The 20273-nt window shown below is 34.4% G+C and overlaps 1 protein-coding gene and 1 long non-coding RNA gene across 3 annotated transcripts in view; one reads left to right on the top strand and one right to left on the bottom strand.

Moving 5' to 3' along the window:
• Window positions 1-68: 68 nt before the first annotated feature.
• Window positions 69-20273, top strand: part of LOC138942638 (uncharacterized) — a 114764-nt gene continuing 94559 nt past the window's right edge. Inside the window, exons 1-2 of the long non-coding RNA XR_011448350.1 lie at window positions 69-1016; window positions 1216-1276. This is a non-coding gene — a long non-coding RNA (uncharacterized lncRNA). The remainder of the gene's footprint in view (window positions 1017-1215; window positions 1277-20273) is intronic.
• Window positions 3058-12814, bottom strand: LOC138942569 (glutamic acid-rich protein). 2 transcript variants are annotated; one of them, XM_070312889.1, is made up of 8 exons: window positions 12210-12814; window positions 8637-8889; window positions 7492-7779; window positions 6201-6523; window positions 5834-6077; window positions 5362-5587; window positions 4922-5237; window positions 3058-4852 (listed from the first exon to the last, which is right to left on the bottom strand). In XM_070312889.1, exons 1-8 carry the CDS (start codon window positions 12378-12380, stop codon window positions 4691-4693), a joined length of 1983 nt encoding a protein of 660 aa, XP_070168990.1. In that variant the 5' UTR covers window positions 12381-12814; the 3' UTR covers window positions 3058-4690. The 2 variants fall into 2 exon arrangements, with proteins under 2 accessions (XP_070168990.1, XP_070168991.1); XM_070312890.1 differs by having other exon boundaries at window positions 5362-5569; window positions 12210-12812.

The following is a 20273-nucleotide window of genomic DNA, read 5'->3' as shown; positions in this document are numbered from 1 at the left end:
CGGTTCTACAATAAGTCGTATGTCGTTAGCCGTAAGCAAATTGACCAATCATAATCCATTTTTTATGGAGTTATCGACTGTGATTGGTCAATTTCCTTACGATTAACGACATACGATTTATTGTAGAACCGGTCTAATCAACGTGAAGCTGCTAACTTCACTTCGGAGTCGGTAACGAAACGTCGCGAGCGCGGGGCAGATCGATTCTGAATCGCGACGCATTTAATTAGTGGGTAAGCCATAATTAGTATTATAGTTAAATAATTCTCGATTGCGTGGCATATAAATCCGGCGTTTGGGGTATCATTGTTCACGCGCAGTTACATTGTCATTCGCGTGACGACAAATAGACAAGTGACGCGAGTCACTCCATAGAATAATTTTCGAGACGCGATTGCGGAAAATATTACGGGATCATTCTTTGGTGACTGATTATCGAATATCATTACATACAATTATTTATCATACAAGATTGAGCAACTCCGTAAATGTATCAAGCCGACAATTATAGAAGTAAATATTTCGCTCGAATTTATTCGCGTGAAGCAAAAGCATCGAGGCGTCGATATTGCCAATGTGAACTGTGACGTCATTCCGGAATTGGTAACGGTCGCGAGAGCGGGATAGATCGTTTCCGAATCGCGACGCATTTAATTGACGAATAAGTCTTAATTGGTGTCATATTTTAATAATTTGCGATTGTTGTCAAATCTCTGTTATTAACGCGCATGCGAAGTTTCTCTAGAGATATCGCGAGCGATCGTGAGTATCGAGAGTTTCGCGCGCTTTTCCTGCCTTATTTTCTCTGGCATTAAAGTAGGAAGTACCGTGAAAAGTGCAGCGCGCTCATTAGCTGTATTCAGGTGTGGTTAGTAACAATAATCGTAATTAATTGTTTTCGCGAGTGTCTGTGTCGTTGTAATAAATTATTTTCGCGAATGAGTGATACGAAGGAGCAATAATGGTGAAATAAGAGGGTGGGTGGAAGAGGCCCGGATCGGCATCAGGATGACAGAGTAAGCAACAATTTATTATTTATATATTATTGTTTGTAAAAAATTTATTAGTATAATTCATCCCTTAGTAATAAAAGGAAAATTTTTACACGCGAAATAATTACTTTTTAAGAATAATAATAATTACTTTTTACTATTAAATATAGTTTGAACATTTGTTTTAATTTAGATTAAATAGATATATTTGTGTATTTTGCAGATCAACGCTTATACTATGCCTGCGTAACGCTGTTATGCAATCCTGCACATTGCACCGGTCGGTGAGTTTAAATTGTTTTCTGTTTTAATTATGAGATAATGGATTTGTGTAAATTATCAAATATATATATAACATGTATCTATAAGAGGACAAATACCAGAAAAAAATTTTAATGTTTTTTTTTAAACAATTATTAATATATAAAAGTTTGCATTTACAATAATAATAAATTCAATAGTAAATTCTTATTTATTATTTGTGTTTATAAATTATTTGACATTAGAAATAATTATTTATTAAAATTATATTAAAAAATATAATAAAAGTTATATTTGAAAATAATAAATTGAAGTTTAATTTAAAAATATATTATTGATACATGATACATATACATCTCACAAATCCATTGTGTCTTAAAATGGGCAGATTAAGACAAATTCGGCCAAATATTTAATCCTGGAATAGACCGTCCATTAATGTGCATACAAAAATGTACACATAGAATTCATAAATATGAACATTTTTATTTGTCCATTGTCCATATAAATGATCAAACTGGTCATTTAGTGTAAAAATATTTTTACAGCTTGAATATGATTGATATAAAGTGATGAGCAACGATAAAATAATTTTTGCTAGATAAAGAAATTGTTTATATATATATATACAAAAATTTGAAGAAGTAAAGATATTATTATATTAGACTTTCTATCAATCATTCTACATTTGATAGTGAATTTTCAGGAAATACTAGACATTATTTTGATAAACTTTTTCAAATATACATTATAATTATTTCAAAATACATTACTCAAGAATATGTTATAATTAAGTAAATTTTTAAATTTGTTGCTTGAATAAAAATAAACTAATAAAGTCTTGCTTATAAATAAATTATGAAAAATAAAGAAAAAAGATAAAAATAATATTAAAGTACAAGGTTGATATCTTTAGGAAATAAAAATTTATATTTTAATTACTTGGTATATTGATCTTATCTTATAAAGATTGGAGCAAAATGAAGATTGGAATAACAGATTTATATATTGTATTAAGTAAATTAAAAACAAATTTTTATTTATATAATACTATAGGGAAATATGTTTAGCTGTATTATTTTATTTTCCCCTTTCCTCATTTTTTCTTTCGAATGTTTCTTCGATAATATTGGAAGTCTATGTTTTTGGCCTCCTTATTTCTTTTATTTATCCAGGATTAAATATTATATAAATTAATGCACAAGAAAGAAAAACAATGTACTAGAAAATTTCTTTTAATGTGCATGTATCACGAACACAAATAACAGGAAATATCTCAAATCAAAGCATATTCCAAATAATCCAGTTGATGAAAATGTGTCAATCATTAATAATTGTTTTTTTAATTTTATAACGCACTAGTTTTTTATTCTTCAATTTTTCATATTCTGTCCATTTAAAGACAAAATATTAACTTACATCATCTTCTGACTAAAAAATATTATATTTTATGTGTTATATTCCACGCCAGTTTTTTTCAATTTTTTATCTGCATCATATGTAGGCTATTTCTTAAACATTTTTATTGTCTCAGATTTGAGCAATATGGATAAGAGTTGAATATAACAGTTATCTACAATAATGAAAACATATTATCTCCATCTTTCCATCCCTAGAATTAATCTAAAAGTATTGTATTATTATATACAATAACAGCATTTTAACCAGAAATTTTATTATACCATCAGCTATTTTAAATTGAGAATTCAATTTAATAAAAATATTTAATATTTTTAAAAAATAATTGAAGTTTTTATAAATAATACAAGGCAAAGAAAGTGAAAAACAAAAAATAACGCAACAATTCCTTAAGAATAATGTTTAATATTTGCAATTATACCTATTCATCCAACATGAATAAAATTTGTTCTGAAATAAAGAACATTTTCTAACTCTTATATATGTAATGATAAAGATGTAGTATATACAGAATGAGGCATTTATATATTGAGACACCTAAATATCTAAAAAATAAAGCAAGTTAGAAAGAAATGTTTGAGACAAAAGTTGTTCGATTCTAAGGGGGTCATAAGATGATGCCATTAGTTTGACCTTGAGTGGAGGCGCTTCGGAGATTTCAATATCAATCTTGTTCTATTTTCTTTACACCAATCGATGTGTCTCATTTTTTGAGCTTAAAATATTAAGGTAACATTATTGTAAAATAAATAATTTTATGAGATTTTTCATAATTTAAGTAAAATTATGTCGAAGTAAAGTAATAAAATAAAGTATAAAATATCTCGTAAATTATTAAACTTTTGGCCATCATACCTCTATAACTTTTTATGCAGAATATTGCGAGAAATCGATTTGTGTAAAAAAGATTGGGGTGTTTCTATTTAAAAAAACAAGATTGACATTGAAATCTCCGAAGCGCCTTCACCCAAGATCAAACTAATGGCACCATCTTACGACTCCCTTAGAACCAAACAACTTTTGTCTGAAACATTTCTTTCTATCTTGCTTTATTTTTTAGATATTTAGACGTCTCAATATAAATACCCCACCCTGTATATGCAAAGCAATGTTTCTTAGACTATGTTTTGCATAATTTGCGTATTTCGCGATATTCTTTGCACTTTGCAAAAAGAATAATTCTTTTTTTTATATATTATTTAACTATGTTTTTTTTTAATTCGCGATTAATTTATGTTAAATATATCTATGTAAAAAAAAATGAAGCGTTTATCTTGTTGCAAAAAATAAATATTTTGTGAATTAATTCCACGCTCGAATGATGAACATTCGATATTTCACGGTGATTTGCACAAAGATGTTTATTACAAATCGCAGAAGTAATTACCACGTAAAAAAAAAAATGTGTGCTCTCTCTCCATTATAATACAATCGTTAAAGAAATTATAACAATTTAAAGAGTTAATATCTTTATATAAGCGCGATGAGCCTATTTCACACGAAACTCTGCGCAGCCTTTCAAATTATCAGTCTTCGTTAGATGAAATTTTCAGCCCACATTTTGCATTTAACGCTTAAACGTGATATTGAGATTATGCATGTAATGTAGTTATATGTAATATACATATAATAATGTTTTTATATGACGCGTGTGTGAGAAATAAATTTATGATATGAAAAAATTCTTATGAGCGAAATTACTATGAGCTAAAAAAAAAATCACGTTTATTTGATATGGGCTTTTTTTTTAATTTCACAAAATTGAAGGCTGTAACAAAAGCTTCATGCAATAGGGTAGTGTACAATATTTTGCGACAAAATCAATGGATATCTCTGCGGTGGGTATTATATCACTGTTACCTGTGGAAATTTTTCGAGTCAAATATGTATGTGTGTGTATGTAATTATCTTTTCTCTTTCGTACAATTATCTACATATTTCAATACGTGATATTTATATAAAGTGCGTATACAATCTCTGCATTTTTGTGGAAAATATTCTCCGCTCGCGCGATCAGTTCAACCTAGTTCTGCTAAAACGGAGTCAAGATCCTCTTGTAGGCGGATACTATCCTCTCGCTGCTTCGCTAGATCGTCCTTAATTCTGTCTACTTGCACCTTAAGCAGGTAGTTTCCTTTTTTCAAAGCCGCCAGACGTCCCTCGTGCTTTTTAACGTGTTTCTAAAAAGACAAACGTTTAGGAATACAATTGAAACTTTGCATTTAACCGCAATGATCTTCGCAACTCACTTGCAGATTATTTTTACGCTTGTCAATAGGCGCCTCTTCATCGTCAGACTCAGACTCCTCTTCCTCCGATTCCTCAGATTCCGACTCTTCCTCAGATTCCTCAGTCTCTTCTTCGTCCTCATCCTCTTCTTCTTCTTCTCCTTCTTCTTCCTTTTCCTCTTCTTCCTCATCAGTTTCCGTCATCAGTTTCGCCATTTTATCCACTTGCTTCTGCAAGTACTTATATTTTTTCTTCTCTTCCTTCAATAATTTCTGCTGCTGTTTTATTTGCTCCTTCAGCGCGTGCCTTTCTTTTCTGGCGTTTATAGCTTTGTCCCTGTATTCAGAATTTTTATTATATATTTCTTTTTTATTATTTGCATTATCGATCTTATTATCTGTATTATATGTATTATCGCTCACACGGTTCAAGTATATTCTTAAAACTTTATCGCACTTACTTAAAATTCTTAATTTTTGAAATAAGTAGTTTGATTTCTCTCTGAGCGCGTTTCTCTGCCGCAGCTTTGGGATTCTCGTCTTCCTCTTCTTCCTCTGTACTTTCCTCTTCCTCCTCGCTCGTGCTATGAACATCTTGTTTGTCTATACTCTTTTGCGTTGCGATTTTAGCTACATCCTTCGCGCTTGGACAACCAGCCAGTGCCATTCCTGTAACATTGTACCAGCCTACGTCTTCCCAATCCTCAACTAGCTCTATTATCGGCTCAGCTTCAATTGACGCAAGCTCTTCTTCATGGGCAAAGCAAAAAAAAAAAAAAAAAAAAAAAAAAAATCAAAGCAAAGAAGCGCAGTTTTAGTATAAGCACTCTAAAAGCATATAAAATATATTTCGTGCGTAATATTAATAATAGGCATGTTAGCTTTTAATAAAGCAATTTTAATTATTTGACAAACAATATTAATAATACGCACCAGCTTTCATGCGCTTTTCCAACGCCGCATACACTCTTTTCATTTCTTCCAATTCATTTCTAGCCTTATCTCTTTCCTCGGCAGCGCTAGCGTATTCTTTTTCGGCCTTTTCTACATCCTTCCTCGCTTGTTGCACTTCATGCCTCAAGGACTCAGCAAGTTTCTCGTCCTGCTGCTTGCTTTCCTGAGCATTCTTTTGAAGCTTCAAATGTTCCGCTTGTGCCTCAAGATTCAAAATTCTCGCCTGTCCATAAAATTATTTCATAAAAAGTGACAGCGGTGTTTGTTTATTATTTTTTAAGGTATCAAGATGCCTTAGATGTCATAGATTGCCATAAAAGTCTTGGATCTCTGTTAGATTTATTACCTGCAATCGCTTGTTGTCTCGTTCCAAGGCCTCTTTGTTTCTTAATTCCAGCGCGAGCATCTGTTTGGTGCTTTGCAAATCATCTCTGACGGCATCTATATCGTCCATCTCGTCCTGAATCTCGGCGTCCACGGGTGCCTCCTCGGCTTTCTGTATTTGCTCCTCTATAGTTAATTGTCGTCGGAATTTTCTCAGACCCTCCAGCATCGGTTTCGAGCGATCGTTGGTCTTCACAATCTTGAGCTTCACACCCTGCTGGATCTGCTTCAGCAGCTGATTGTGTATATTCGACTTTTCAGATTCGAATACGAAGTGAGCCTTGCCTAGCGGAGAAAAATAATCGATTAGGATAAAATGTAAAATAAATATTGCCACCCCATCGTATTGCTTTAACAAGATACACAAAATGTATTCCGAATGAATGTAAACACCGTCATTTAGCAATGACAAAAATGTAACTTTTTTTCTATTTATATTTTTAAATCAAAATATAATTTTTGAGATTCAAAGAAAGATTCAAGATGTATTTATGTTTTAAAGTTATAAAGAAATCACTAAGTTCGAATTGACTTTAAACAAGGATTTAATTTGAATCCTAATGGCTAAGACTTTTAATGCTAGAAATTAAAAAATAACTGATAATAATTTTTGCCTTATTTATCTCAAAATTAATTTGCGACTAAGGATAGTGAGGATGATAAAGCTAGACAATACTTTTTTCGGCTTGATAATTGCATTATGTACAATTTTAGAATTTGAAGATCTTATTCATTTATTGATAATACTTGATTCTTATCTATTGTCAAATAACTCAAGAATGCTCATTCGGAGAATGAGAGGTCCTGATTGCTGATCGTTCGGGAAGCAGGATGTCAATAAACCCAAACCGCGAAGACATCAATTAATTCAACGATAATCAATTAACAATTTAATTAGCCCAACAGATTGACAATGAATAAACGGGCTCGCCTATCGAAAGGGAGTGGTTTGGGCAATAGAAAGGAAGGGAAGCGACAGAACAATACTGATAGTTATTTGCACTGCAAATGAGACCTAAAGGGACGCATTGCGTTAATCGAAAGCTCCGCTTGTTATTTAATCGATCATATTATATATTCAGCATCCCTTCATTCGATTGCGGTGTCAACAAAGAAAGCGAGAAAAGGGAAATTTCTTCGAAGCACAATTTTTCCCTATGACTTCTGTTCTCAAAGAAAAGAAACACTCCTCTTATAGAGGAGGTTTGCCTCGGTGGGCACTCGACAGGGATCGAAGAGGGTTCGAAGATTACCTGCTGGATCAGCCGTGACCTTGTTCACCCTCTCAATCAGGGGCGCGCTCCGATCGTTGCATTTGACATGTCTGAGCGGCTTGCCATTCTCGACTTCTTTCATCATGCTAGCCCAGTCCGGCCGTTTTCTCGGCCTCGATTTCAGTGCCTCCAGTTTCTGCATTTGTGTCTCGTTGAGTGGAGCAAGATCCTTGAGAACCGTCCTGCTAGGCGGTGGTGGAGGCGGTCGCGGAGGTGGCGGTGGTGGAACGTTCGCTCGCGACGAGCTCTTTGATAAGGTTGGTGCGCCTTGATATAGAGAATTCTCATCAAAAAATATAATGTTTATAATTCATATATGTATTTCATAAAATATCAAATTTTGTCTAATAGAATAGATGTGTAAATAAATTTCAAAATGTTTTCACATCTCCTTTTCATTAATACTTTATATATTAATTTATTTATATATTAATCATTTATTTATATATTAATATATTATAAATTAATTTATATATAAATTTTTTAATTAATTTTTATATATAAATTGCGTTTGTTTGTGCATAAAAAGAAATTCAGTTTTCTTATTAAAAACAGACAGACGAATATTTGACAGAGAATTTGAAACGGACACTTTTACATGATTTTATACATTTATTAAGAATTAAAATTTTATTAAAATTTAATTAATTTTTATAGCAACAAATTTTATATTTATAAAATATAAAGATTATTTTTCTAAGAGATTTGTATATTATTAAAGATTCTTAAAAATTTAATTTTATTTCGCTAAATAATTTTTAAATATTTATATATTCATTATTAATCAAAAATTAAAAATTTTGTTAAAATATAATTGTTAATTCAATGGTTTCGTCTTTTAGAGATTATAGTTTCTTACAATATGTATGGCAGACGCGTCTTCATTGTCCTTGATTATTTCGAAATTTAGATGTAACATTATTATAAATCGATCTATCAATTTTATAGACAAATCACATAATACGTTCATCCCGCATAGAAAATAATTTTTATTTCGGTATGCAAAACTATAAACGCCAAAACGATTTTAACGATTGTTTAAGATCGAAAAGAGTCAACTGTTTTATTGTATGTAGTGGGTGATGGAATTTATGAGAAGGGATGATAATCATCGCCGTACGTACCTGTGGTACTCTCACTTTTCGAGAGTGGTATAATGTCACCCCGTGATCGAGATCTCTCGATGCGTATCTGTCGTTCGAGCTGCGGCCTCGAATTTGGCTCCTGTCGTCCATTCTCGCGCAACTTCGTCGGCACCGCTCGACTGCTCGGAATCTTTTCATTGTTCGGCTGTTTCGGTATTATCGTGATTTTGCTCTGCTTACGGGATTGTCCATCTGTCGAAGGGGCTGCTGGTTCTGCAGGTTTCGGCACACTCTGTTCAATCGAAAGGGACACTTGTTTAATTATAGTATCGATAACATGCGAAGACAATAAGAGAACATTTACTTTAATTTATTTAGAAACACGTATAAAACGTGACATTAAAAAAATATTTAATAATTGAAATAATGATAGATTAAATAAAAATATTTAATAATATTCAAAAAATTATTAGGAACATAACACAATATATTTTTATTGACTTAAGTGTTTAACGATTTCAGTTTTATTTTTGATAAAAAAAATTGTGAAATAAAATTTTTCATAAAAAAAACCATTTGTCAAGAGAGAAAAGAGAGAGAGAGAGAGAGAGAGAGAGAGAGAGAGAGAAAGTTGCATCGTATAATATAACAATGGTGTCAAAAATAGATAAAAATTTGCATTTACTTATAGTTTTTAGTCAGATTTATTAAATTAGCTTTCTATTTTAGAAAATATTTATTGTAATTAATCATACATTAATTATATAATTTAATTATATATAATAAATTAATTTAATTAAATTATATAATAAATTAATTTAATTAAATTATATAATAAATTAATTTAATTTAATTATATAATAAATTAATTGAACTTAATTATATAATCCAGATTAAAGACCGTTAGTTTTTATTTTATTAGCAGGTTAACTGATCGAATTTTGCCGCGATACAAATTTTGTTGGCACTGTGATTTATTTTCGATTTATAGTTTGCGTTTTCGCGACAATCTTGCAACGTAAATCAATTTCTCGTACGTTTGTGAAGTATATATATTTTTTATACGATCGCGTCGGGTTAAAAAGAATACGAAGGATTTAATCGTCGCACGTCTCGCGAAAGATAGCTATACGATAGAAAATAGAAAGTGGAAAGATCTCCCTATCCCTCTTCTCTTGATCGTTCAAGACAGAGGGAGAGAGATAAACGGAAAGAGAAAGAAAGAGAAATCCGGAGATTATTCTTGGCAAGTCTCGAAGAGTTCGTTCCGCCGGCTTTAAATAATCCACATTGAATTTTGCCGAGATGTCACATTCCTCAGCTTAGATCGTCATCGACGAGGAGTTTCCATTTCTTTTTTTTTCCGAATAAGTGGTTATCGTAGAATTATTGTTCAATTTTCAGGATACTCCAAAAATTTTCGCGAATGATTCTTATTTCCATAAAGATTGTCCAGAAATCTTTTTCTTTTCTACAAAATTGCTGTCCGCAAAATCCGCGACGTTGCATTTAACGATTTTTAAATAAATTAAGACGAGATTGCGATATAAACGTGTAAAGAAACTGGCGGAAGACGCAGCTGGCAAGTCATTTTGAAATAGAAACGCGTGTTCTTTAAATAATCGTGACCCAGAGGCTTATATGCGAGCACGCGTATGTAACGAATCTCACTTTCCTTCGCGTTAAGAAAACGGAGTTGTATTGACAAGCACGTCTCTAACATATATGAATACTTTCACGAACGGTTATAAACCGCTTGAGCGCTTTGCAATTTTCTCAAAACTGTCTTTCTTTTTCGTTCATAATTGTACAATTATCTGCCTGGACTCGTCATTTTGTGATTATCAAATATCAAATATAATAAATTCGAGATATAAATTTTGATTTTAATATATATATATATATATATATATATATATATATATATATAGAGAGAGAGAGAGAGAGAGAGAGAGAGAGAGTTCCTTTACATTTTCTTATTATTAAATTACCTATTAAATATTTATTATTATCACATATTTTTCTAATCATACCATAATATCTGAATGTATTATGTTGAAATTTTACAATTGCATATCAATTTTAAGATGCATGTCTTAAAATGATATGCATTTTAAAATTGATATGCAGATGTTATGGTATAATTAGAAAAATATGTGTAGTAATAACAAAAATATTTAGTAGGTAATTTAATAATAAGAAAATATAAAGGAACTCTCTCTCTTTTGAAATCAAAATTTATATCTCGAATCTAAACATGTAATGATCAACAATATCGCGATATTAATTGAGCTACCCAAAATCTCCACATGCTATTGAGATTTCCAGCATGTCCTATTTTCCTTATGTTATCTCGTATTATATCTCGTGTTATATGTATGTATATTAGCTTTGTAATTCTATATATCATCATAATCTCTCGTGGACTATCATCCAGAGATAAAAAAACAAAGTCGCTTGAGAATTTTCTCAGTACTTATCGTGAATTCTTCTATTAGAATTTAATTTCATTACGCAGTGTCGCGTGTTTTTTTTTTATTTTTCATTTATAACTTGTATCAATTTTTAAAAATTGAAACAATTTTTCAATAATTTGTAATAATTTTTATAACAGAACAACTTAAGAAAGTTATTTTTCATTCAAATAATCATAGATTTCTGTAGAAAAAAAAGGAATACATTTTTTATTAATCGGTGTAGACGGCGTATTTTTTGAAGTGCACTGTTTGGATTAAACGAATTGTGCGCCATCAGAAATGTTTATCGCGTTAACTCGTTGCAAGACACCTACATTGGCTATTAATATCACGGTAGTGTTAGTACAGCGAAGTCCGCTGACTTTGAAACCCAATAAGCTGAATGAAAAAGGACTGCAAAAGTCACATAGTATGGGCTACTCATGCGTGCTTTCGGCGGAAACAGAAGCGGATTATGTTACTTGATTTCAACCCGAAGAAAAGCTGCGATATATATATATATTTGAATAAACTCATTCTATTCTTTAAATAAATGCCGTAGATCCAAAAATGCTTCCATCATTTTCTAACAATTTTGAAATTTACTTTGCGCTGATTTTTTTTTCTTTTTTTTTAGTAACTTAGATATTATTAAATAATGATATGATATTTTTGATTATTGATTTCAAAATACGATTATTAATGATTACAACAATAAAAATGGAATTTAATAAATTCTCTATTATAAAATGTGATGCATTTTATATCTTTCTCTCTCTCTCTCTCTCTCTTCCTTTTTCTCTCTTGTTATTGTTGCAAGTTCTTCAAACAAATCATGCAATTCATTACTCTGCATCTTTCTTCAGAATATCAGAAAATGAAAGATATATTATTTTTTAGACAATTTAGTCATCTTTTATACATTTCAATCTTTTCTCAATTTTTCTTAGAAAAATCAGCAAAAGCTTGTTCGCAAAATGGCAAAAATATAGAGTCGCCTCCAAGAAGTTACCAGAGCGATTCCATATTCTATCAAAAAACTCTTATATCGTTTCTAAAAATTAAAAAAAAGTTTTTTTATTTTAGAGCACCCTATCTCAGGATTATTATAAAGTGAATGTCAGAATCATCGATTCTCTCAAAGTTTATCACTCACCTTCAACGTAACTTGGGCGAAGGCCGGAACTTCCTCGGTCTTGGGCTTGGAGTCCCTGCGAGAGTTGAGGGTCCAGGGTGCGGTGGGCATGGGCAACGGGTTGGGACCATCCTTCACCCAGGGAGGTCGGAAGATGGTCCTCTGCGGTGGCTGACCACCGGCGCCAGGCATCTTTGCTTAGCTTTCCTCTTTTGCTGGGAAAGGTGGTAAATAATCCTACTTTTACTCCAATCTTCAAAGACGTTCTCGCATTCGCTCGTCGTGTTAACTGTCGTGACGACTCGTCACCCGCGTCGACAAACGCGACGATCCTCCCGAGGACGTGCGCGATACGCCACTGACAGATTCCTGGACCGACCGCGATAAGTTGGGATCAAAGCGTGGGCGAGATCTGTATATGCGACCCACTTCTCTCGAGAACTTCGTTTCGGAATAATAAGTTTCTCAAAGAGAAGAAGAGGAAGAAGAAGATCCTCGAAGGTGCACAATTGTCGAGAGATACGTCCTTCCTTCTCTTTTTCTTTCTCCCTTTTTGCCTTTCAACGAGAGAAGTATGACTATGAACCGCAACGGGGTCGAAGATTTTTGCGCGACTCCGGGAAAGATCGAGACCTGGACCGCGCAACAGGCAGATCTCGCGGACTGCACCTCCCTAACCATATGATATTTCCGTCCATGTGACGCCATCGAGAGACGCGAGGCCCAAAATAGAAGGATCCTCTCCTCTCCTCTCTAGGATACCCTCGACGACGCCTCCGCCACTTCTCGTCGTCCTACGACGCATTCCGCGTCTGTTTACGATGCACCGATCGTGACCGACCACGAAGGTCGATCGATCTTCAGGGTCGGCAAGCTTTATTGCTTCTTCAATCCCGGAAGTAAATACCTGTCCCGTGGACAGATAAAAATCATTTTAATATATGAAAGAAAATTTTATCCGTCATGTTAATGTCGATACCAATAATTATGCGAAGATTTTTAAAAAATGTGCAGATAAAACACACAGATAAAATTTTTTTCAATGAAAATTTAGAAGATTTTTATATAATTTGGCTATGTAATAAAATAAAGTATTATCCGAGGTGTCATCTTACACTGGAGATAATTTAATTAATCTGATCGAAAATATAATTCTGGCTTATCAATTATATATAAAGTTTAATACATTTTTTTACGCAGTAAATTATTGATTACGTTACCTCTGCGTAATTTAAAAAAAATAACTTATCATACGCACTTATACATATAAATATCTTATATATATGCATATCAAAGCATTGCATAAGTTTAACCATTTATATCAATCGAACCGTGCTCTTTTTTATAAGGCTACTTCTTTCTTCATTAATGTGTTTCTTATTCATTTTGATGATCTATTTGTCTTACTCTCCTTTTCCTTACACACGTCGCATATAAAATAGCTTATCTAAAGCATATCTTACTCGTTTCCACTTTTTAATTCACAATCGACTTTAATCGCCAGGTCTCTGACCGTGAATATGCGTTAAGGGTCTAGAATGTGTGATAGTTTCTACTCTTAGTATTTTATTTAAGTCACTTGACGATATCGCAACCGAAAATCGTGAATCATTCGTGATCTCTTCTTCGTCCACCGGACATCTCGGCGTGAACACATCACCGCAGATTGCGTGCCAAGTAATTTATCATCATGCACAATTTCACATAAATTTCTCAAATAGATCGCAAATAGGATCATCACAGCTTCGATTTTCAACCTGAAAGCTTTAATCAGCTTCTTAGATAACTTTGATATAATTTAGTTTTTATCGAACTGTCATGTAAAAATTGTGCTTCTTTTTCTAGGGTATGTATATATTTGGGCATAATTAATCCTATGATTCGCATGCGGTATGATTTTGTAATCAATTATTAATACTTGATGTAATTGATATTGAATTGCATTTTCTTTTTAATTCTTTTTTTTAGTGAACTTTAAAAGTAAAAGACTTTGTTCAGATTTATTCAGATTTATGATGCATGTGATGAGAGAAGGAGTTGATATAATTAGGAACCGGGTCAGAATGAATAGATTCGTATTGAATTACGAATATGTAATAATCGATATGGAATAATCATCAATAATAATGTGTCAACAATCTCAGCGATATATTAATTTAAAATAATAATGGTAATTTCTAATTTTGTACATGATACAATTATATATAAAATACGTAATTATCGTTTAAAACGTAAATGACAAATATGTGTCATATTTCATCAATATTTTTAAATTTAAATCCTCTTTCGTCTCTATTCTTAAATAATATTGAAAGCCATTGCATAATGGATTAAGAAAGATTATTTCGATCAAACAAAAATTAATTCTAATCTTTTCGTTTCTCTTCATTAAATAATATGTACCAAAAATAAATCTAAAGATTGCGATATCACTTTTTTTATGTAATAAAAGCCCAGAAACTTTTATATACAAATATATTGTAAGAATATCTTGCAAAAAAATTGTTTGAAGTTATCATAAAATGGTAAGAATGTTTCGAAGCTCTCTTATTCTTCAATGCTACGAGAGATAGCACTACGAGTTTCATATTAAGAAAGAATACGAACAATGACATACAGAATTTATATATATATATATACATATATCAAGGGAAAAGAAAAATTGATCTTAAATAATATGTTTTTTTTAAATAATACAACGCAATTAATTAATTCACTTTTTTATAAATTATTACAAAAACTTGTTGTTTTTAAATTATTATAATTATTATTTCCGCACGTGTAAGCTTAAGCTTCTTTTTCAGCTATATTGCAATCTCTGTACTTCAAATTAATAATATTTATTATTATTATATCGTAATTATCCAAAAGCTCAGCTAATGTTTAATAATAAATATAATTAAATTTCGAGCGCCAATTGCAATTTATATTTTGCAAAATGGATTATATTATTTCACAGATCACGTGCATTTTGCAATTTGTAGACATTCACACGTAAAAAAACAGTCGAGTATCGCGCCGAAATTGCAAGCCGAAAAAAGATCGAGACTCCCTCGTTCTCGCAAAACACGTGTAAAGTCGTCGAGTGAATTAAGACTCTATTATTATCGTAATTATTGCCGGCCTGAAAGTCCCAATTAAGCGGCAAATACTCCTCGGGCTACTCTTCGGGGGTGAAGAATTTCCGAGGAATTCGCGGTGGGTACGACTAGGTGGTCGCCATTAATCCTCACGCGTACGCGGTGACAACCACCGAATTAGTCGGGCGATCCGTCAAAAAGCGCATTTCCGTGGATAGGCGTGCGTTATATCCGCCATATCTCTCTCCTTCTTGCTCTCTCTTTCTCTCCCTCGATGTTAACACATGGCACTCTGCATGCGGGACACGCGCAACACGCACGCGTGTACTTCCGACGCGAGATGAAAGAAGGATGCGTGGATGCATCAGTGCCCAAACATAGTTTAATTTCTATAAATATCAATATTAGAAGCACGAAGCTGCAATAAGATAATTTAAAAACGCCAAAAATTCCAATTTGAAATGGAGAAAAAAAAGAGTGAAAGTTTTTTCATAAATAATATCCAATTTATTTGAAAAAATTTAAATAAAAAGTCAACTCTCTCTCTCTCTCTCTCTCTCTCTCTCTCTCTCTCTTTTCTGAGCCAATTCTAAATACTGTAGTTTATTTTCAAAGAAAAATGAATTTGAAGCAATTATTTCCGATAACATAAGAAATAAAATAGTTATTTGTTTATATCATATCTACCCATTTTTCGCTTGCGATGTAAAATGTTTCTTTTTCTGTTTCGTTACTAACTAAGTAAAAGGATAAAAAAAGCTTTAAGCTTGCACCCATAGATCATACAGGCACATATTTATTGTATTCTGCAATTAGATGTATTGAAAAAACACTACGGTAACGTGTGAGCGAATATAAATAAAAGTATTTATATATATATATTTATTTATTTCATATATATTTACATTAATTATCATTAACAAGGAAATTTCCCTTTTGATTGATATCGCTCTGCCTTTAATCTCGCGAACAAAAATCCAACTTGTACTGCAATGCCTCAACAATACGAGAGAACGTTGCATTATCCAAGTTGCTTGCGTGTACGAATATTTACAAATGCAAGAACTGCGAGAAACAATTTAGAGCTCTCGTTCTATCTGCGCTTGTTGTCGTTAAATTTTTTGCGCGGACTTCATATCGCCAAGTCTTAGGAACGAAAACCAGAAAATTTCCTCAAAAACTTGCGTTATCCGGGAAACGTTTATTATATAGACTTGCCATCGAAATAATCAATGATTTCCGATTTTGTCACTTTCCTAGAGAAATTTCTTTTCCTTTTTTAGAATTCCTAAAAGAAATGTTGAATTAAAAAATTCACTAAATAAAATTGAATTAATTCGGAATAATTAATACAATCTACAATACTTTTTGAGAAACTTACAAGAATCAGCCCTCTTTATTTTACCCAATTTTTAAAAATTTCTAATCTTTTTAACATTATTAAAAGACGGATTCGACATGCATCATCGATTAAGTAATGATCTTAATTAATTGTCGCGCTTCAAAAGTTTTCTTTCTTCGCAAAAGCGGGAAATTTTTCGTGAAAATTCTCCTGTTACAATTTTCTCAAGAATTGTATAGTGTTGATGTTCGTGGATACCATGCCTGGCATTTTCAACCCTAAACACGCACACGCCGCGATGGCGGTAGGGTAGAAGTAGAAGAAGGAGAATGAGGAGGCGGAAAAGAGAGAGAAAGCGGCTCTCGTAATACATACGTGCATCGTGCGTGCAATGGTCCGTAAAAGCTGACTGGCTGCCCGGTAGAAGAGGGATGCAGCCATGCCAGCTATGTTAATTAAACGCGTTTCTAGCCCCCGCGTAGAAAATTGGAGAAAAAAGAAGGGAGCTAAAGGAGAAGGAGGAGATAGAAAAAGAAATAGGAAGAGGATGGGCAGCAAAGGGAGTTGTGGAGAAAGGAGCATAGAGAAAAAGAGACAAATGGAGAGAGACAGAAGAGTGCCGAGCTAATAACACGTCCCGTACGACGAACGCACGCCACACGCTCGTCTCTTCTTCTGCTACTTCTTCTTCTTCTTCTATCTCTTCTTCTGCCTCTCTCTCTCTCTCGCTCTCTCTCTCTCGCTCTTCCGTACCGGAGACCGTCTTCTTGCCATCTTTTTGCCGCGGGAAGAATGGGGGAGGGGGAGGGAGGGAGGGAAGAGAGATCGAGAGACGGTGGAAAAAATCGAGAGCGCGGACCGACCTAAGGACGGATGGACCCGGCGACGGACGGATGCGTCTGAGAGACTTTGTAGAAACTGGAGTGAAGGCAAATTGGAGTATTAATTATCCCGGCGACTAGGCGTGTGTATGCGCGTACATGAGGGGCCGATTCGCTCTCGCTCTCGCGCGAGACGAACAAAGATTGCGTCTCGAAGTCATCAAAGGGTTGCGGACGCTGCCGCGGCGGCAGCTCTTCTCGACTGGGAGGAGTTTTCTGGCAGGACGATCCGCACGATGACGACGACGACAACAACGACGACGAGGGGGAATAATCGCCGGTGGCCGGCGAGTATGTAGATAGATAGGGGGTGTAGAAATGCAAACTGGAAAAGCATCGGCCGTTTCCAGCGAGATACCAACCCCTCCCCTCCCCCCTAACCCCTCCCATCCGTCCTAAAGCGTGTTAATTGCTCATCGCGTGTAGAGAATACAGAAAATAATAAATCCCAATTATATGAAATTAAATAGGTATAATTGTCAGCTAGAGATAAGAATACGATTATCGTGCGAGATTTTACCGAGCTTCGAAGGAGATGAACGATTAGAAAAATATTTTTCGCCAGGCGCAGCGAGAGGGGGGGGGAGGAGGGGGGGAGGGGGAGTCGTTCGTTGTTACAATACATTTCAAGCGACTCGTTCTTTGTTCCGAGTCGAGCTCGACGATGACGAGCGCCCGGAATCATCAATTTGTTATAACGAGGGGCCAACTTCGTAGACATTTGTCAGAATATTACGCCGCGCTGCGGTCGTCGGTGATGCGCCATGCCATGGCAATAATTCTCGATGCGCCGACGACTACGACGACCGGGCCCTCTCCCCCCCTCCCCTCCACCCCGGGGCGGTGGGGGGGAGGGGGGCAGAGCGCGAGAATGTTAGTAACCTCGTTCGTTCGTCGGTTCGTTCGCCGCGAAACAAGTTTTTCGGCAATTTTGCCGACCGGACGGCCGGCCGGCCGTCCGTCCGTTGGCTCGTCGTTCGTCTCCGCTCGCTACTCATCTGACAGCGTCCCGTTGCGGATAATCACTTCCTGCCGGGCCTAACGGCCTGCAACGAGGAAGAGAAAGAGAGGCGAGAAGAACTCGCGGATTGTCCTGAGAGATCAACGAAATAATCCGCGATTATTCCGCGATTTGTCAGTGATACCTGGATTATTCTCTCCAATAGATCATTCTTTCGAAAAACTAAATAGATCCTACAAACTTTCATTTGGTGATGATAATTTAGCGCTCGACGCGATACAGTTAGAATTAAATTGCAAAACTTTCGTCATGTTCGTTGAAGCTACCTTTTGTTTTCAACGTTTAGGGATTAGATTGCGAAACTTGTTATTTTTAGCATCGAGACTTCGATCGCCAAGCTTCTTATTATCAACGTTCGGGATTAGATGGCGAAACTTTCCCCGACGATACTCTCTCGTTCTTTTATTCCAACATTGTCAGCGTTTTCTTAAAAAAAGTTGCATTAATGTTCTCGATTCTCGGAGCTTCCTTCCGCACAAAAAATCGTGCCGAGAGTGGTTCGAAAGGGCGGTCGATGTCACGCCGTCGACAAATTAGTCGGCTGTCGGTTGGTCATAGGGGGTACCATCGAAGGGTCGCAGGAACGCGCCAGTCGTCGTCGTCGTCGTCGTCGTCGTCGTCGTCGTCGTCGTCGTTTCAGGGAAACGCGCGTAGATTAGGAGGGCCGGGAAAGGAAGCGACAGAATGCATATGTCCGACGAGAGCGCTTAATCATCCGAGGAATTTTTCCGTCGACAACTGATTACCCGAGCTCGAGCCGAATGGCTGATTAACACGTTTTAACGCGCCCCTCCCTTCCTCGTGAAAACGATATAGAAGCAGCGTCGGAAGCCGCCACTTCCGTGACGAACCATGTTATTTTTACTACGAGCGTGTATTGGTGATGAACGAGGGGCCATAGTTTGCCGTCGTCGGGGAAGCTTCTTAACCGAATAAGAAACGAAAATTTCTGTCTTTAATTTAAAAAAAAAATTTCCGACGTCTTCCCTTTTTTAACAATTTTAACACAATTATTTCATAATTAAGCTTCCGATTAAGCGTTGCGAATATTATTCTAATATAAGTGATATTTATAATTTGTAATTAGAGAAGAAATACTATATATAAAAATATATATGTATATATAATTTACAAATTAATGTTAAAAAATCCAACATATAATATATAATATCCTCTTCTATAAAAATCGAAATTTATTTAACACTTTAACTTAAAAAAAGACTTTGCAAATCTTTTTGACAATAGTAATTATATCTCATTCATATTTCACGAGAGAGAGAGAGAGAGAGAGAGAGAGAGAGAGAGAGAGAGAGAGAAATAGAGAGATGTTTAATGTGTATATGGAAGTATAGTGATGACATTTTGTGTCACGCGTGGTTGATCGTTTTTGTTACCCTTTATAGCGGGCGATCTTATTACGGGCGCTATTAAATTTCATGCAATTATAAATAATAAATTATATATATATATATATATATATATATATATATATATATATAATGTCGGGACTCGCTGATAGATGAGGATCAAAACGACGTATTACAATCAACGTGTATTTATTATGTCATAATTAACCGGAAATTGTCATTACGTTATTAACTAAATAATCATGTATATCGCGCGATGCATAAAACGCGCGGCGATATATTATAATTGTCATTATTATTTCCGTCGTGTTTCCTGTTTTCTTTTTTTCTCTCTCTTTTTTTTTTTCGTTTTCACCGTATACATACGAAAGCCTCCGGGTAAACACGCCGACAA

The sequence above is a fragment of the Polyergus mexicanus genome, unplaced genomic scaffold, assembly GCF_030449975.1.
Source record: "Polyergus mexicanus isolate NDT 795.1 unplaced genomic scaffold, iyPolMexi1.0 SCAF_23, whole genome shotgun sequence".
Classification (NCBI taxonomy): domain Eukaryota; kingdom Metazoa; phylum Arthropoda; class Insecta; order Hymenoptera; family Formicidae; genus Polyergus; species Polyergus mexicanus.
This window is presented reverse-complemented; position numbering and strand designations above follow the sequence as displayed.

Bases quoted from the DNA above. Each gene is read 5' to 3' on its own strand.
- LOC138942569 (XM_070312889.1), bottom strand. From the start codon at position 12,380: ATGCCTGGCGCCGGTGGTCAGCCACCGCAGAGGACCATCTTCCGACCT. The intron at 8,890-12,209 runs GTGAGTGATAAA...TCGATTGAACAG, and splicing joins TCGCCCAAGTTACGTTGAAG to AGTGTGCCGAAACCTGCAGA. The intron at 4,853-4,921 runs GTGAGTTGCGAA...TTGTCTTTTTAG, and splicing joins AGCGTAAAAATAATCTGCAA to AAACACGTTAAAAAGCACGA.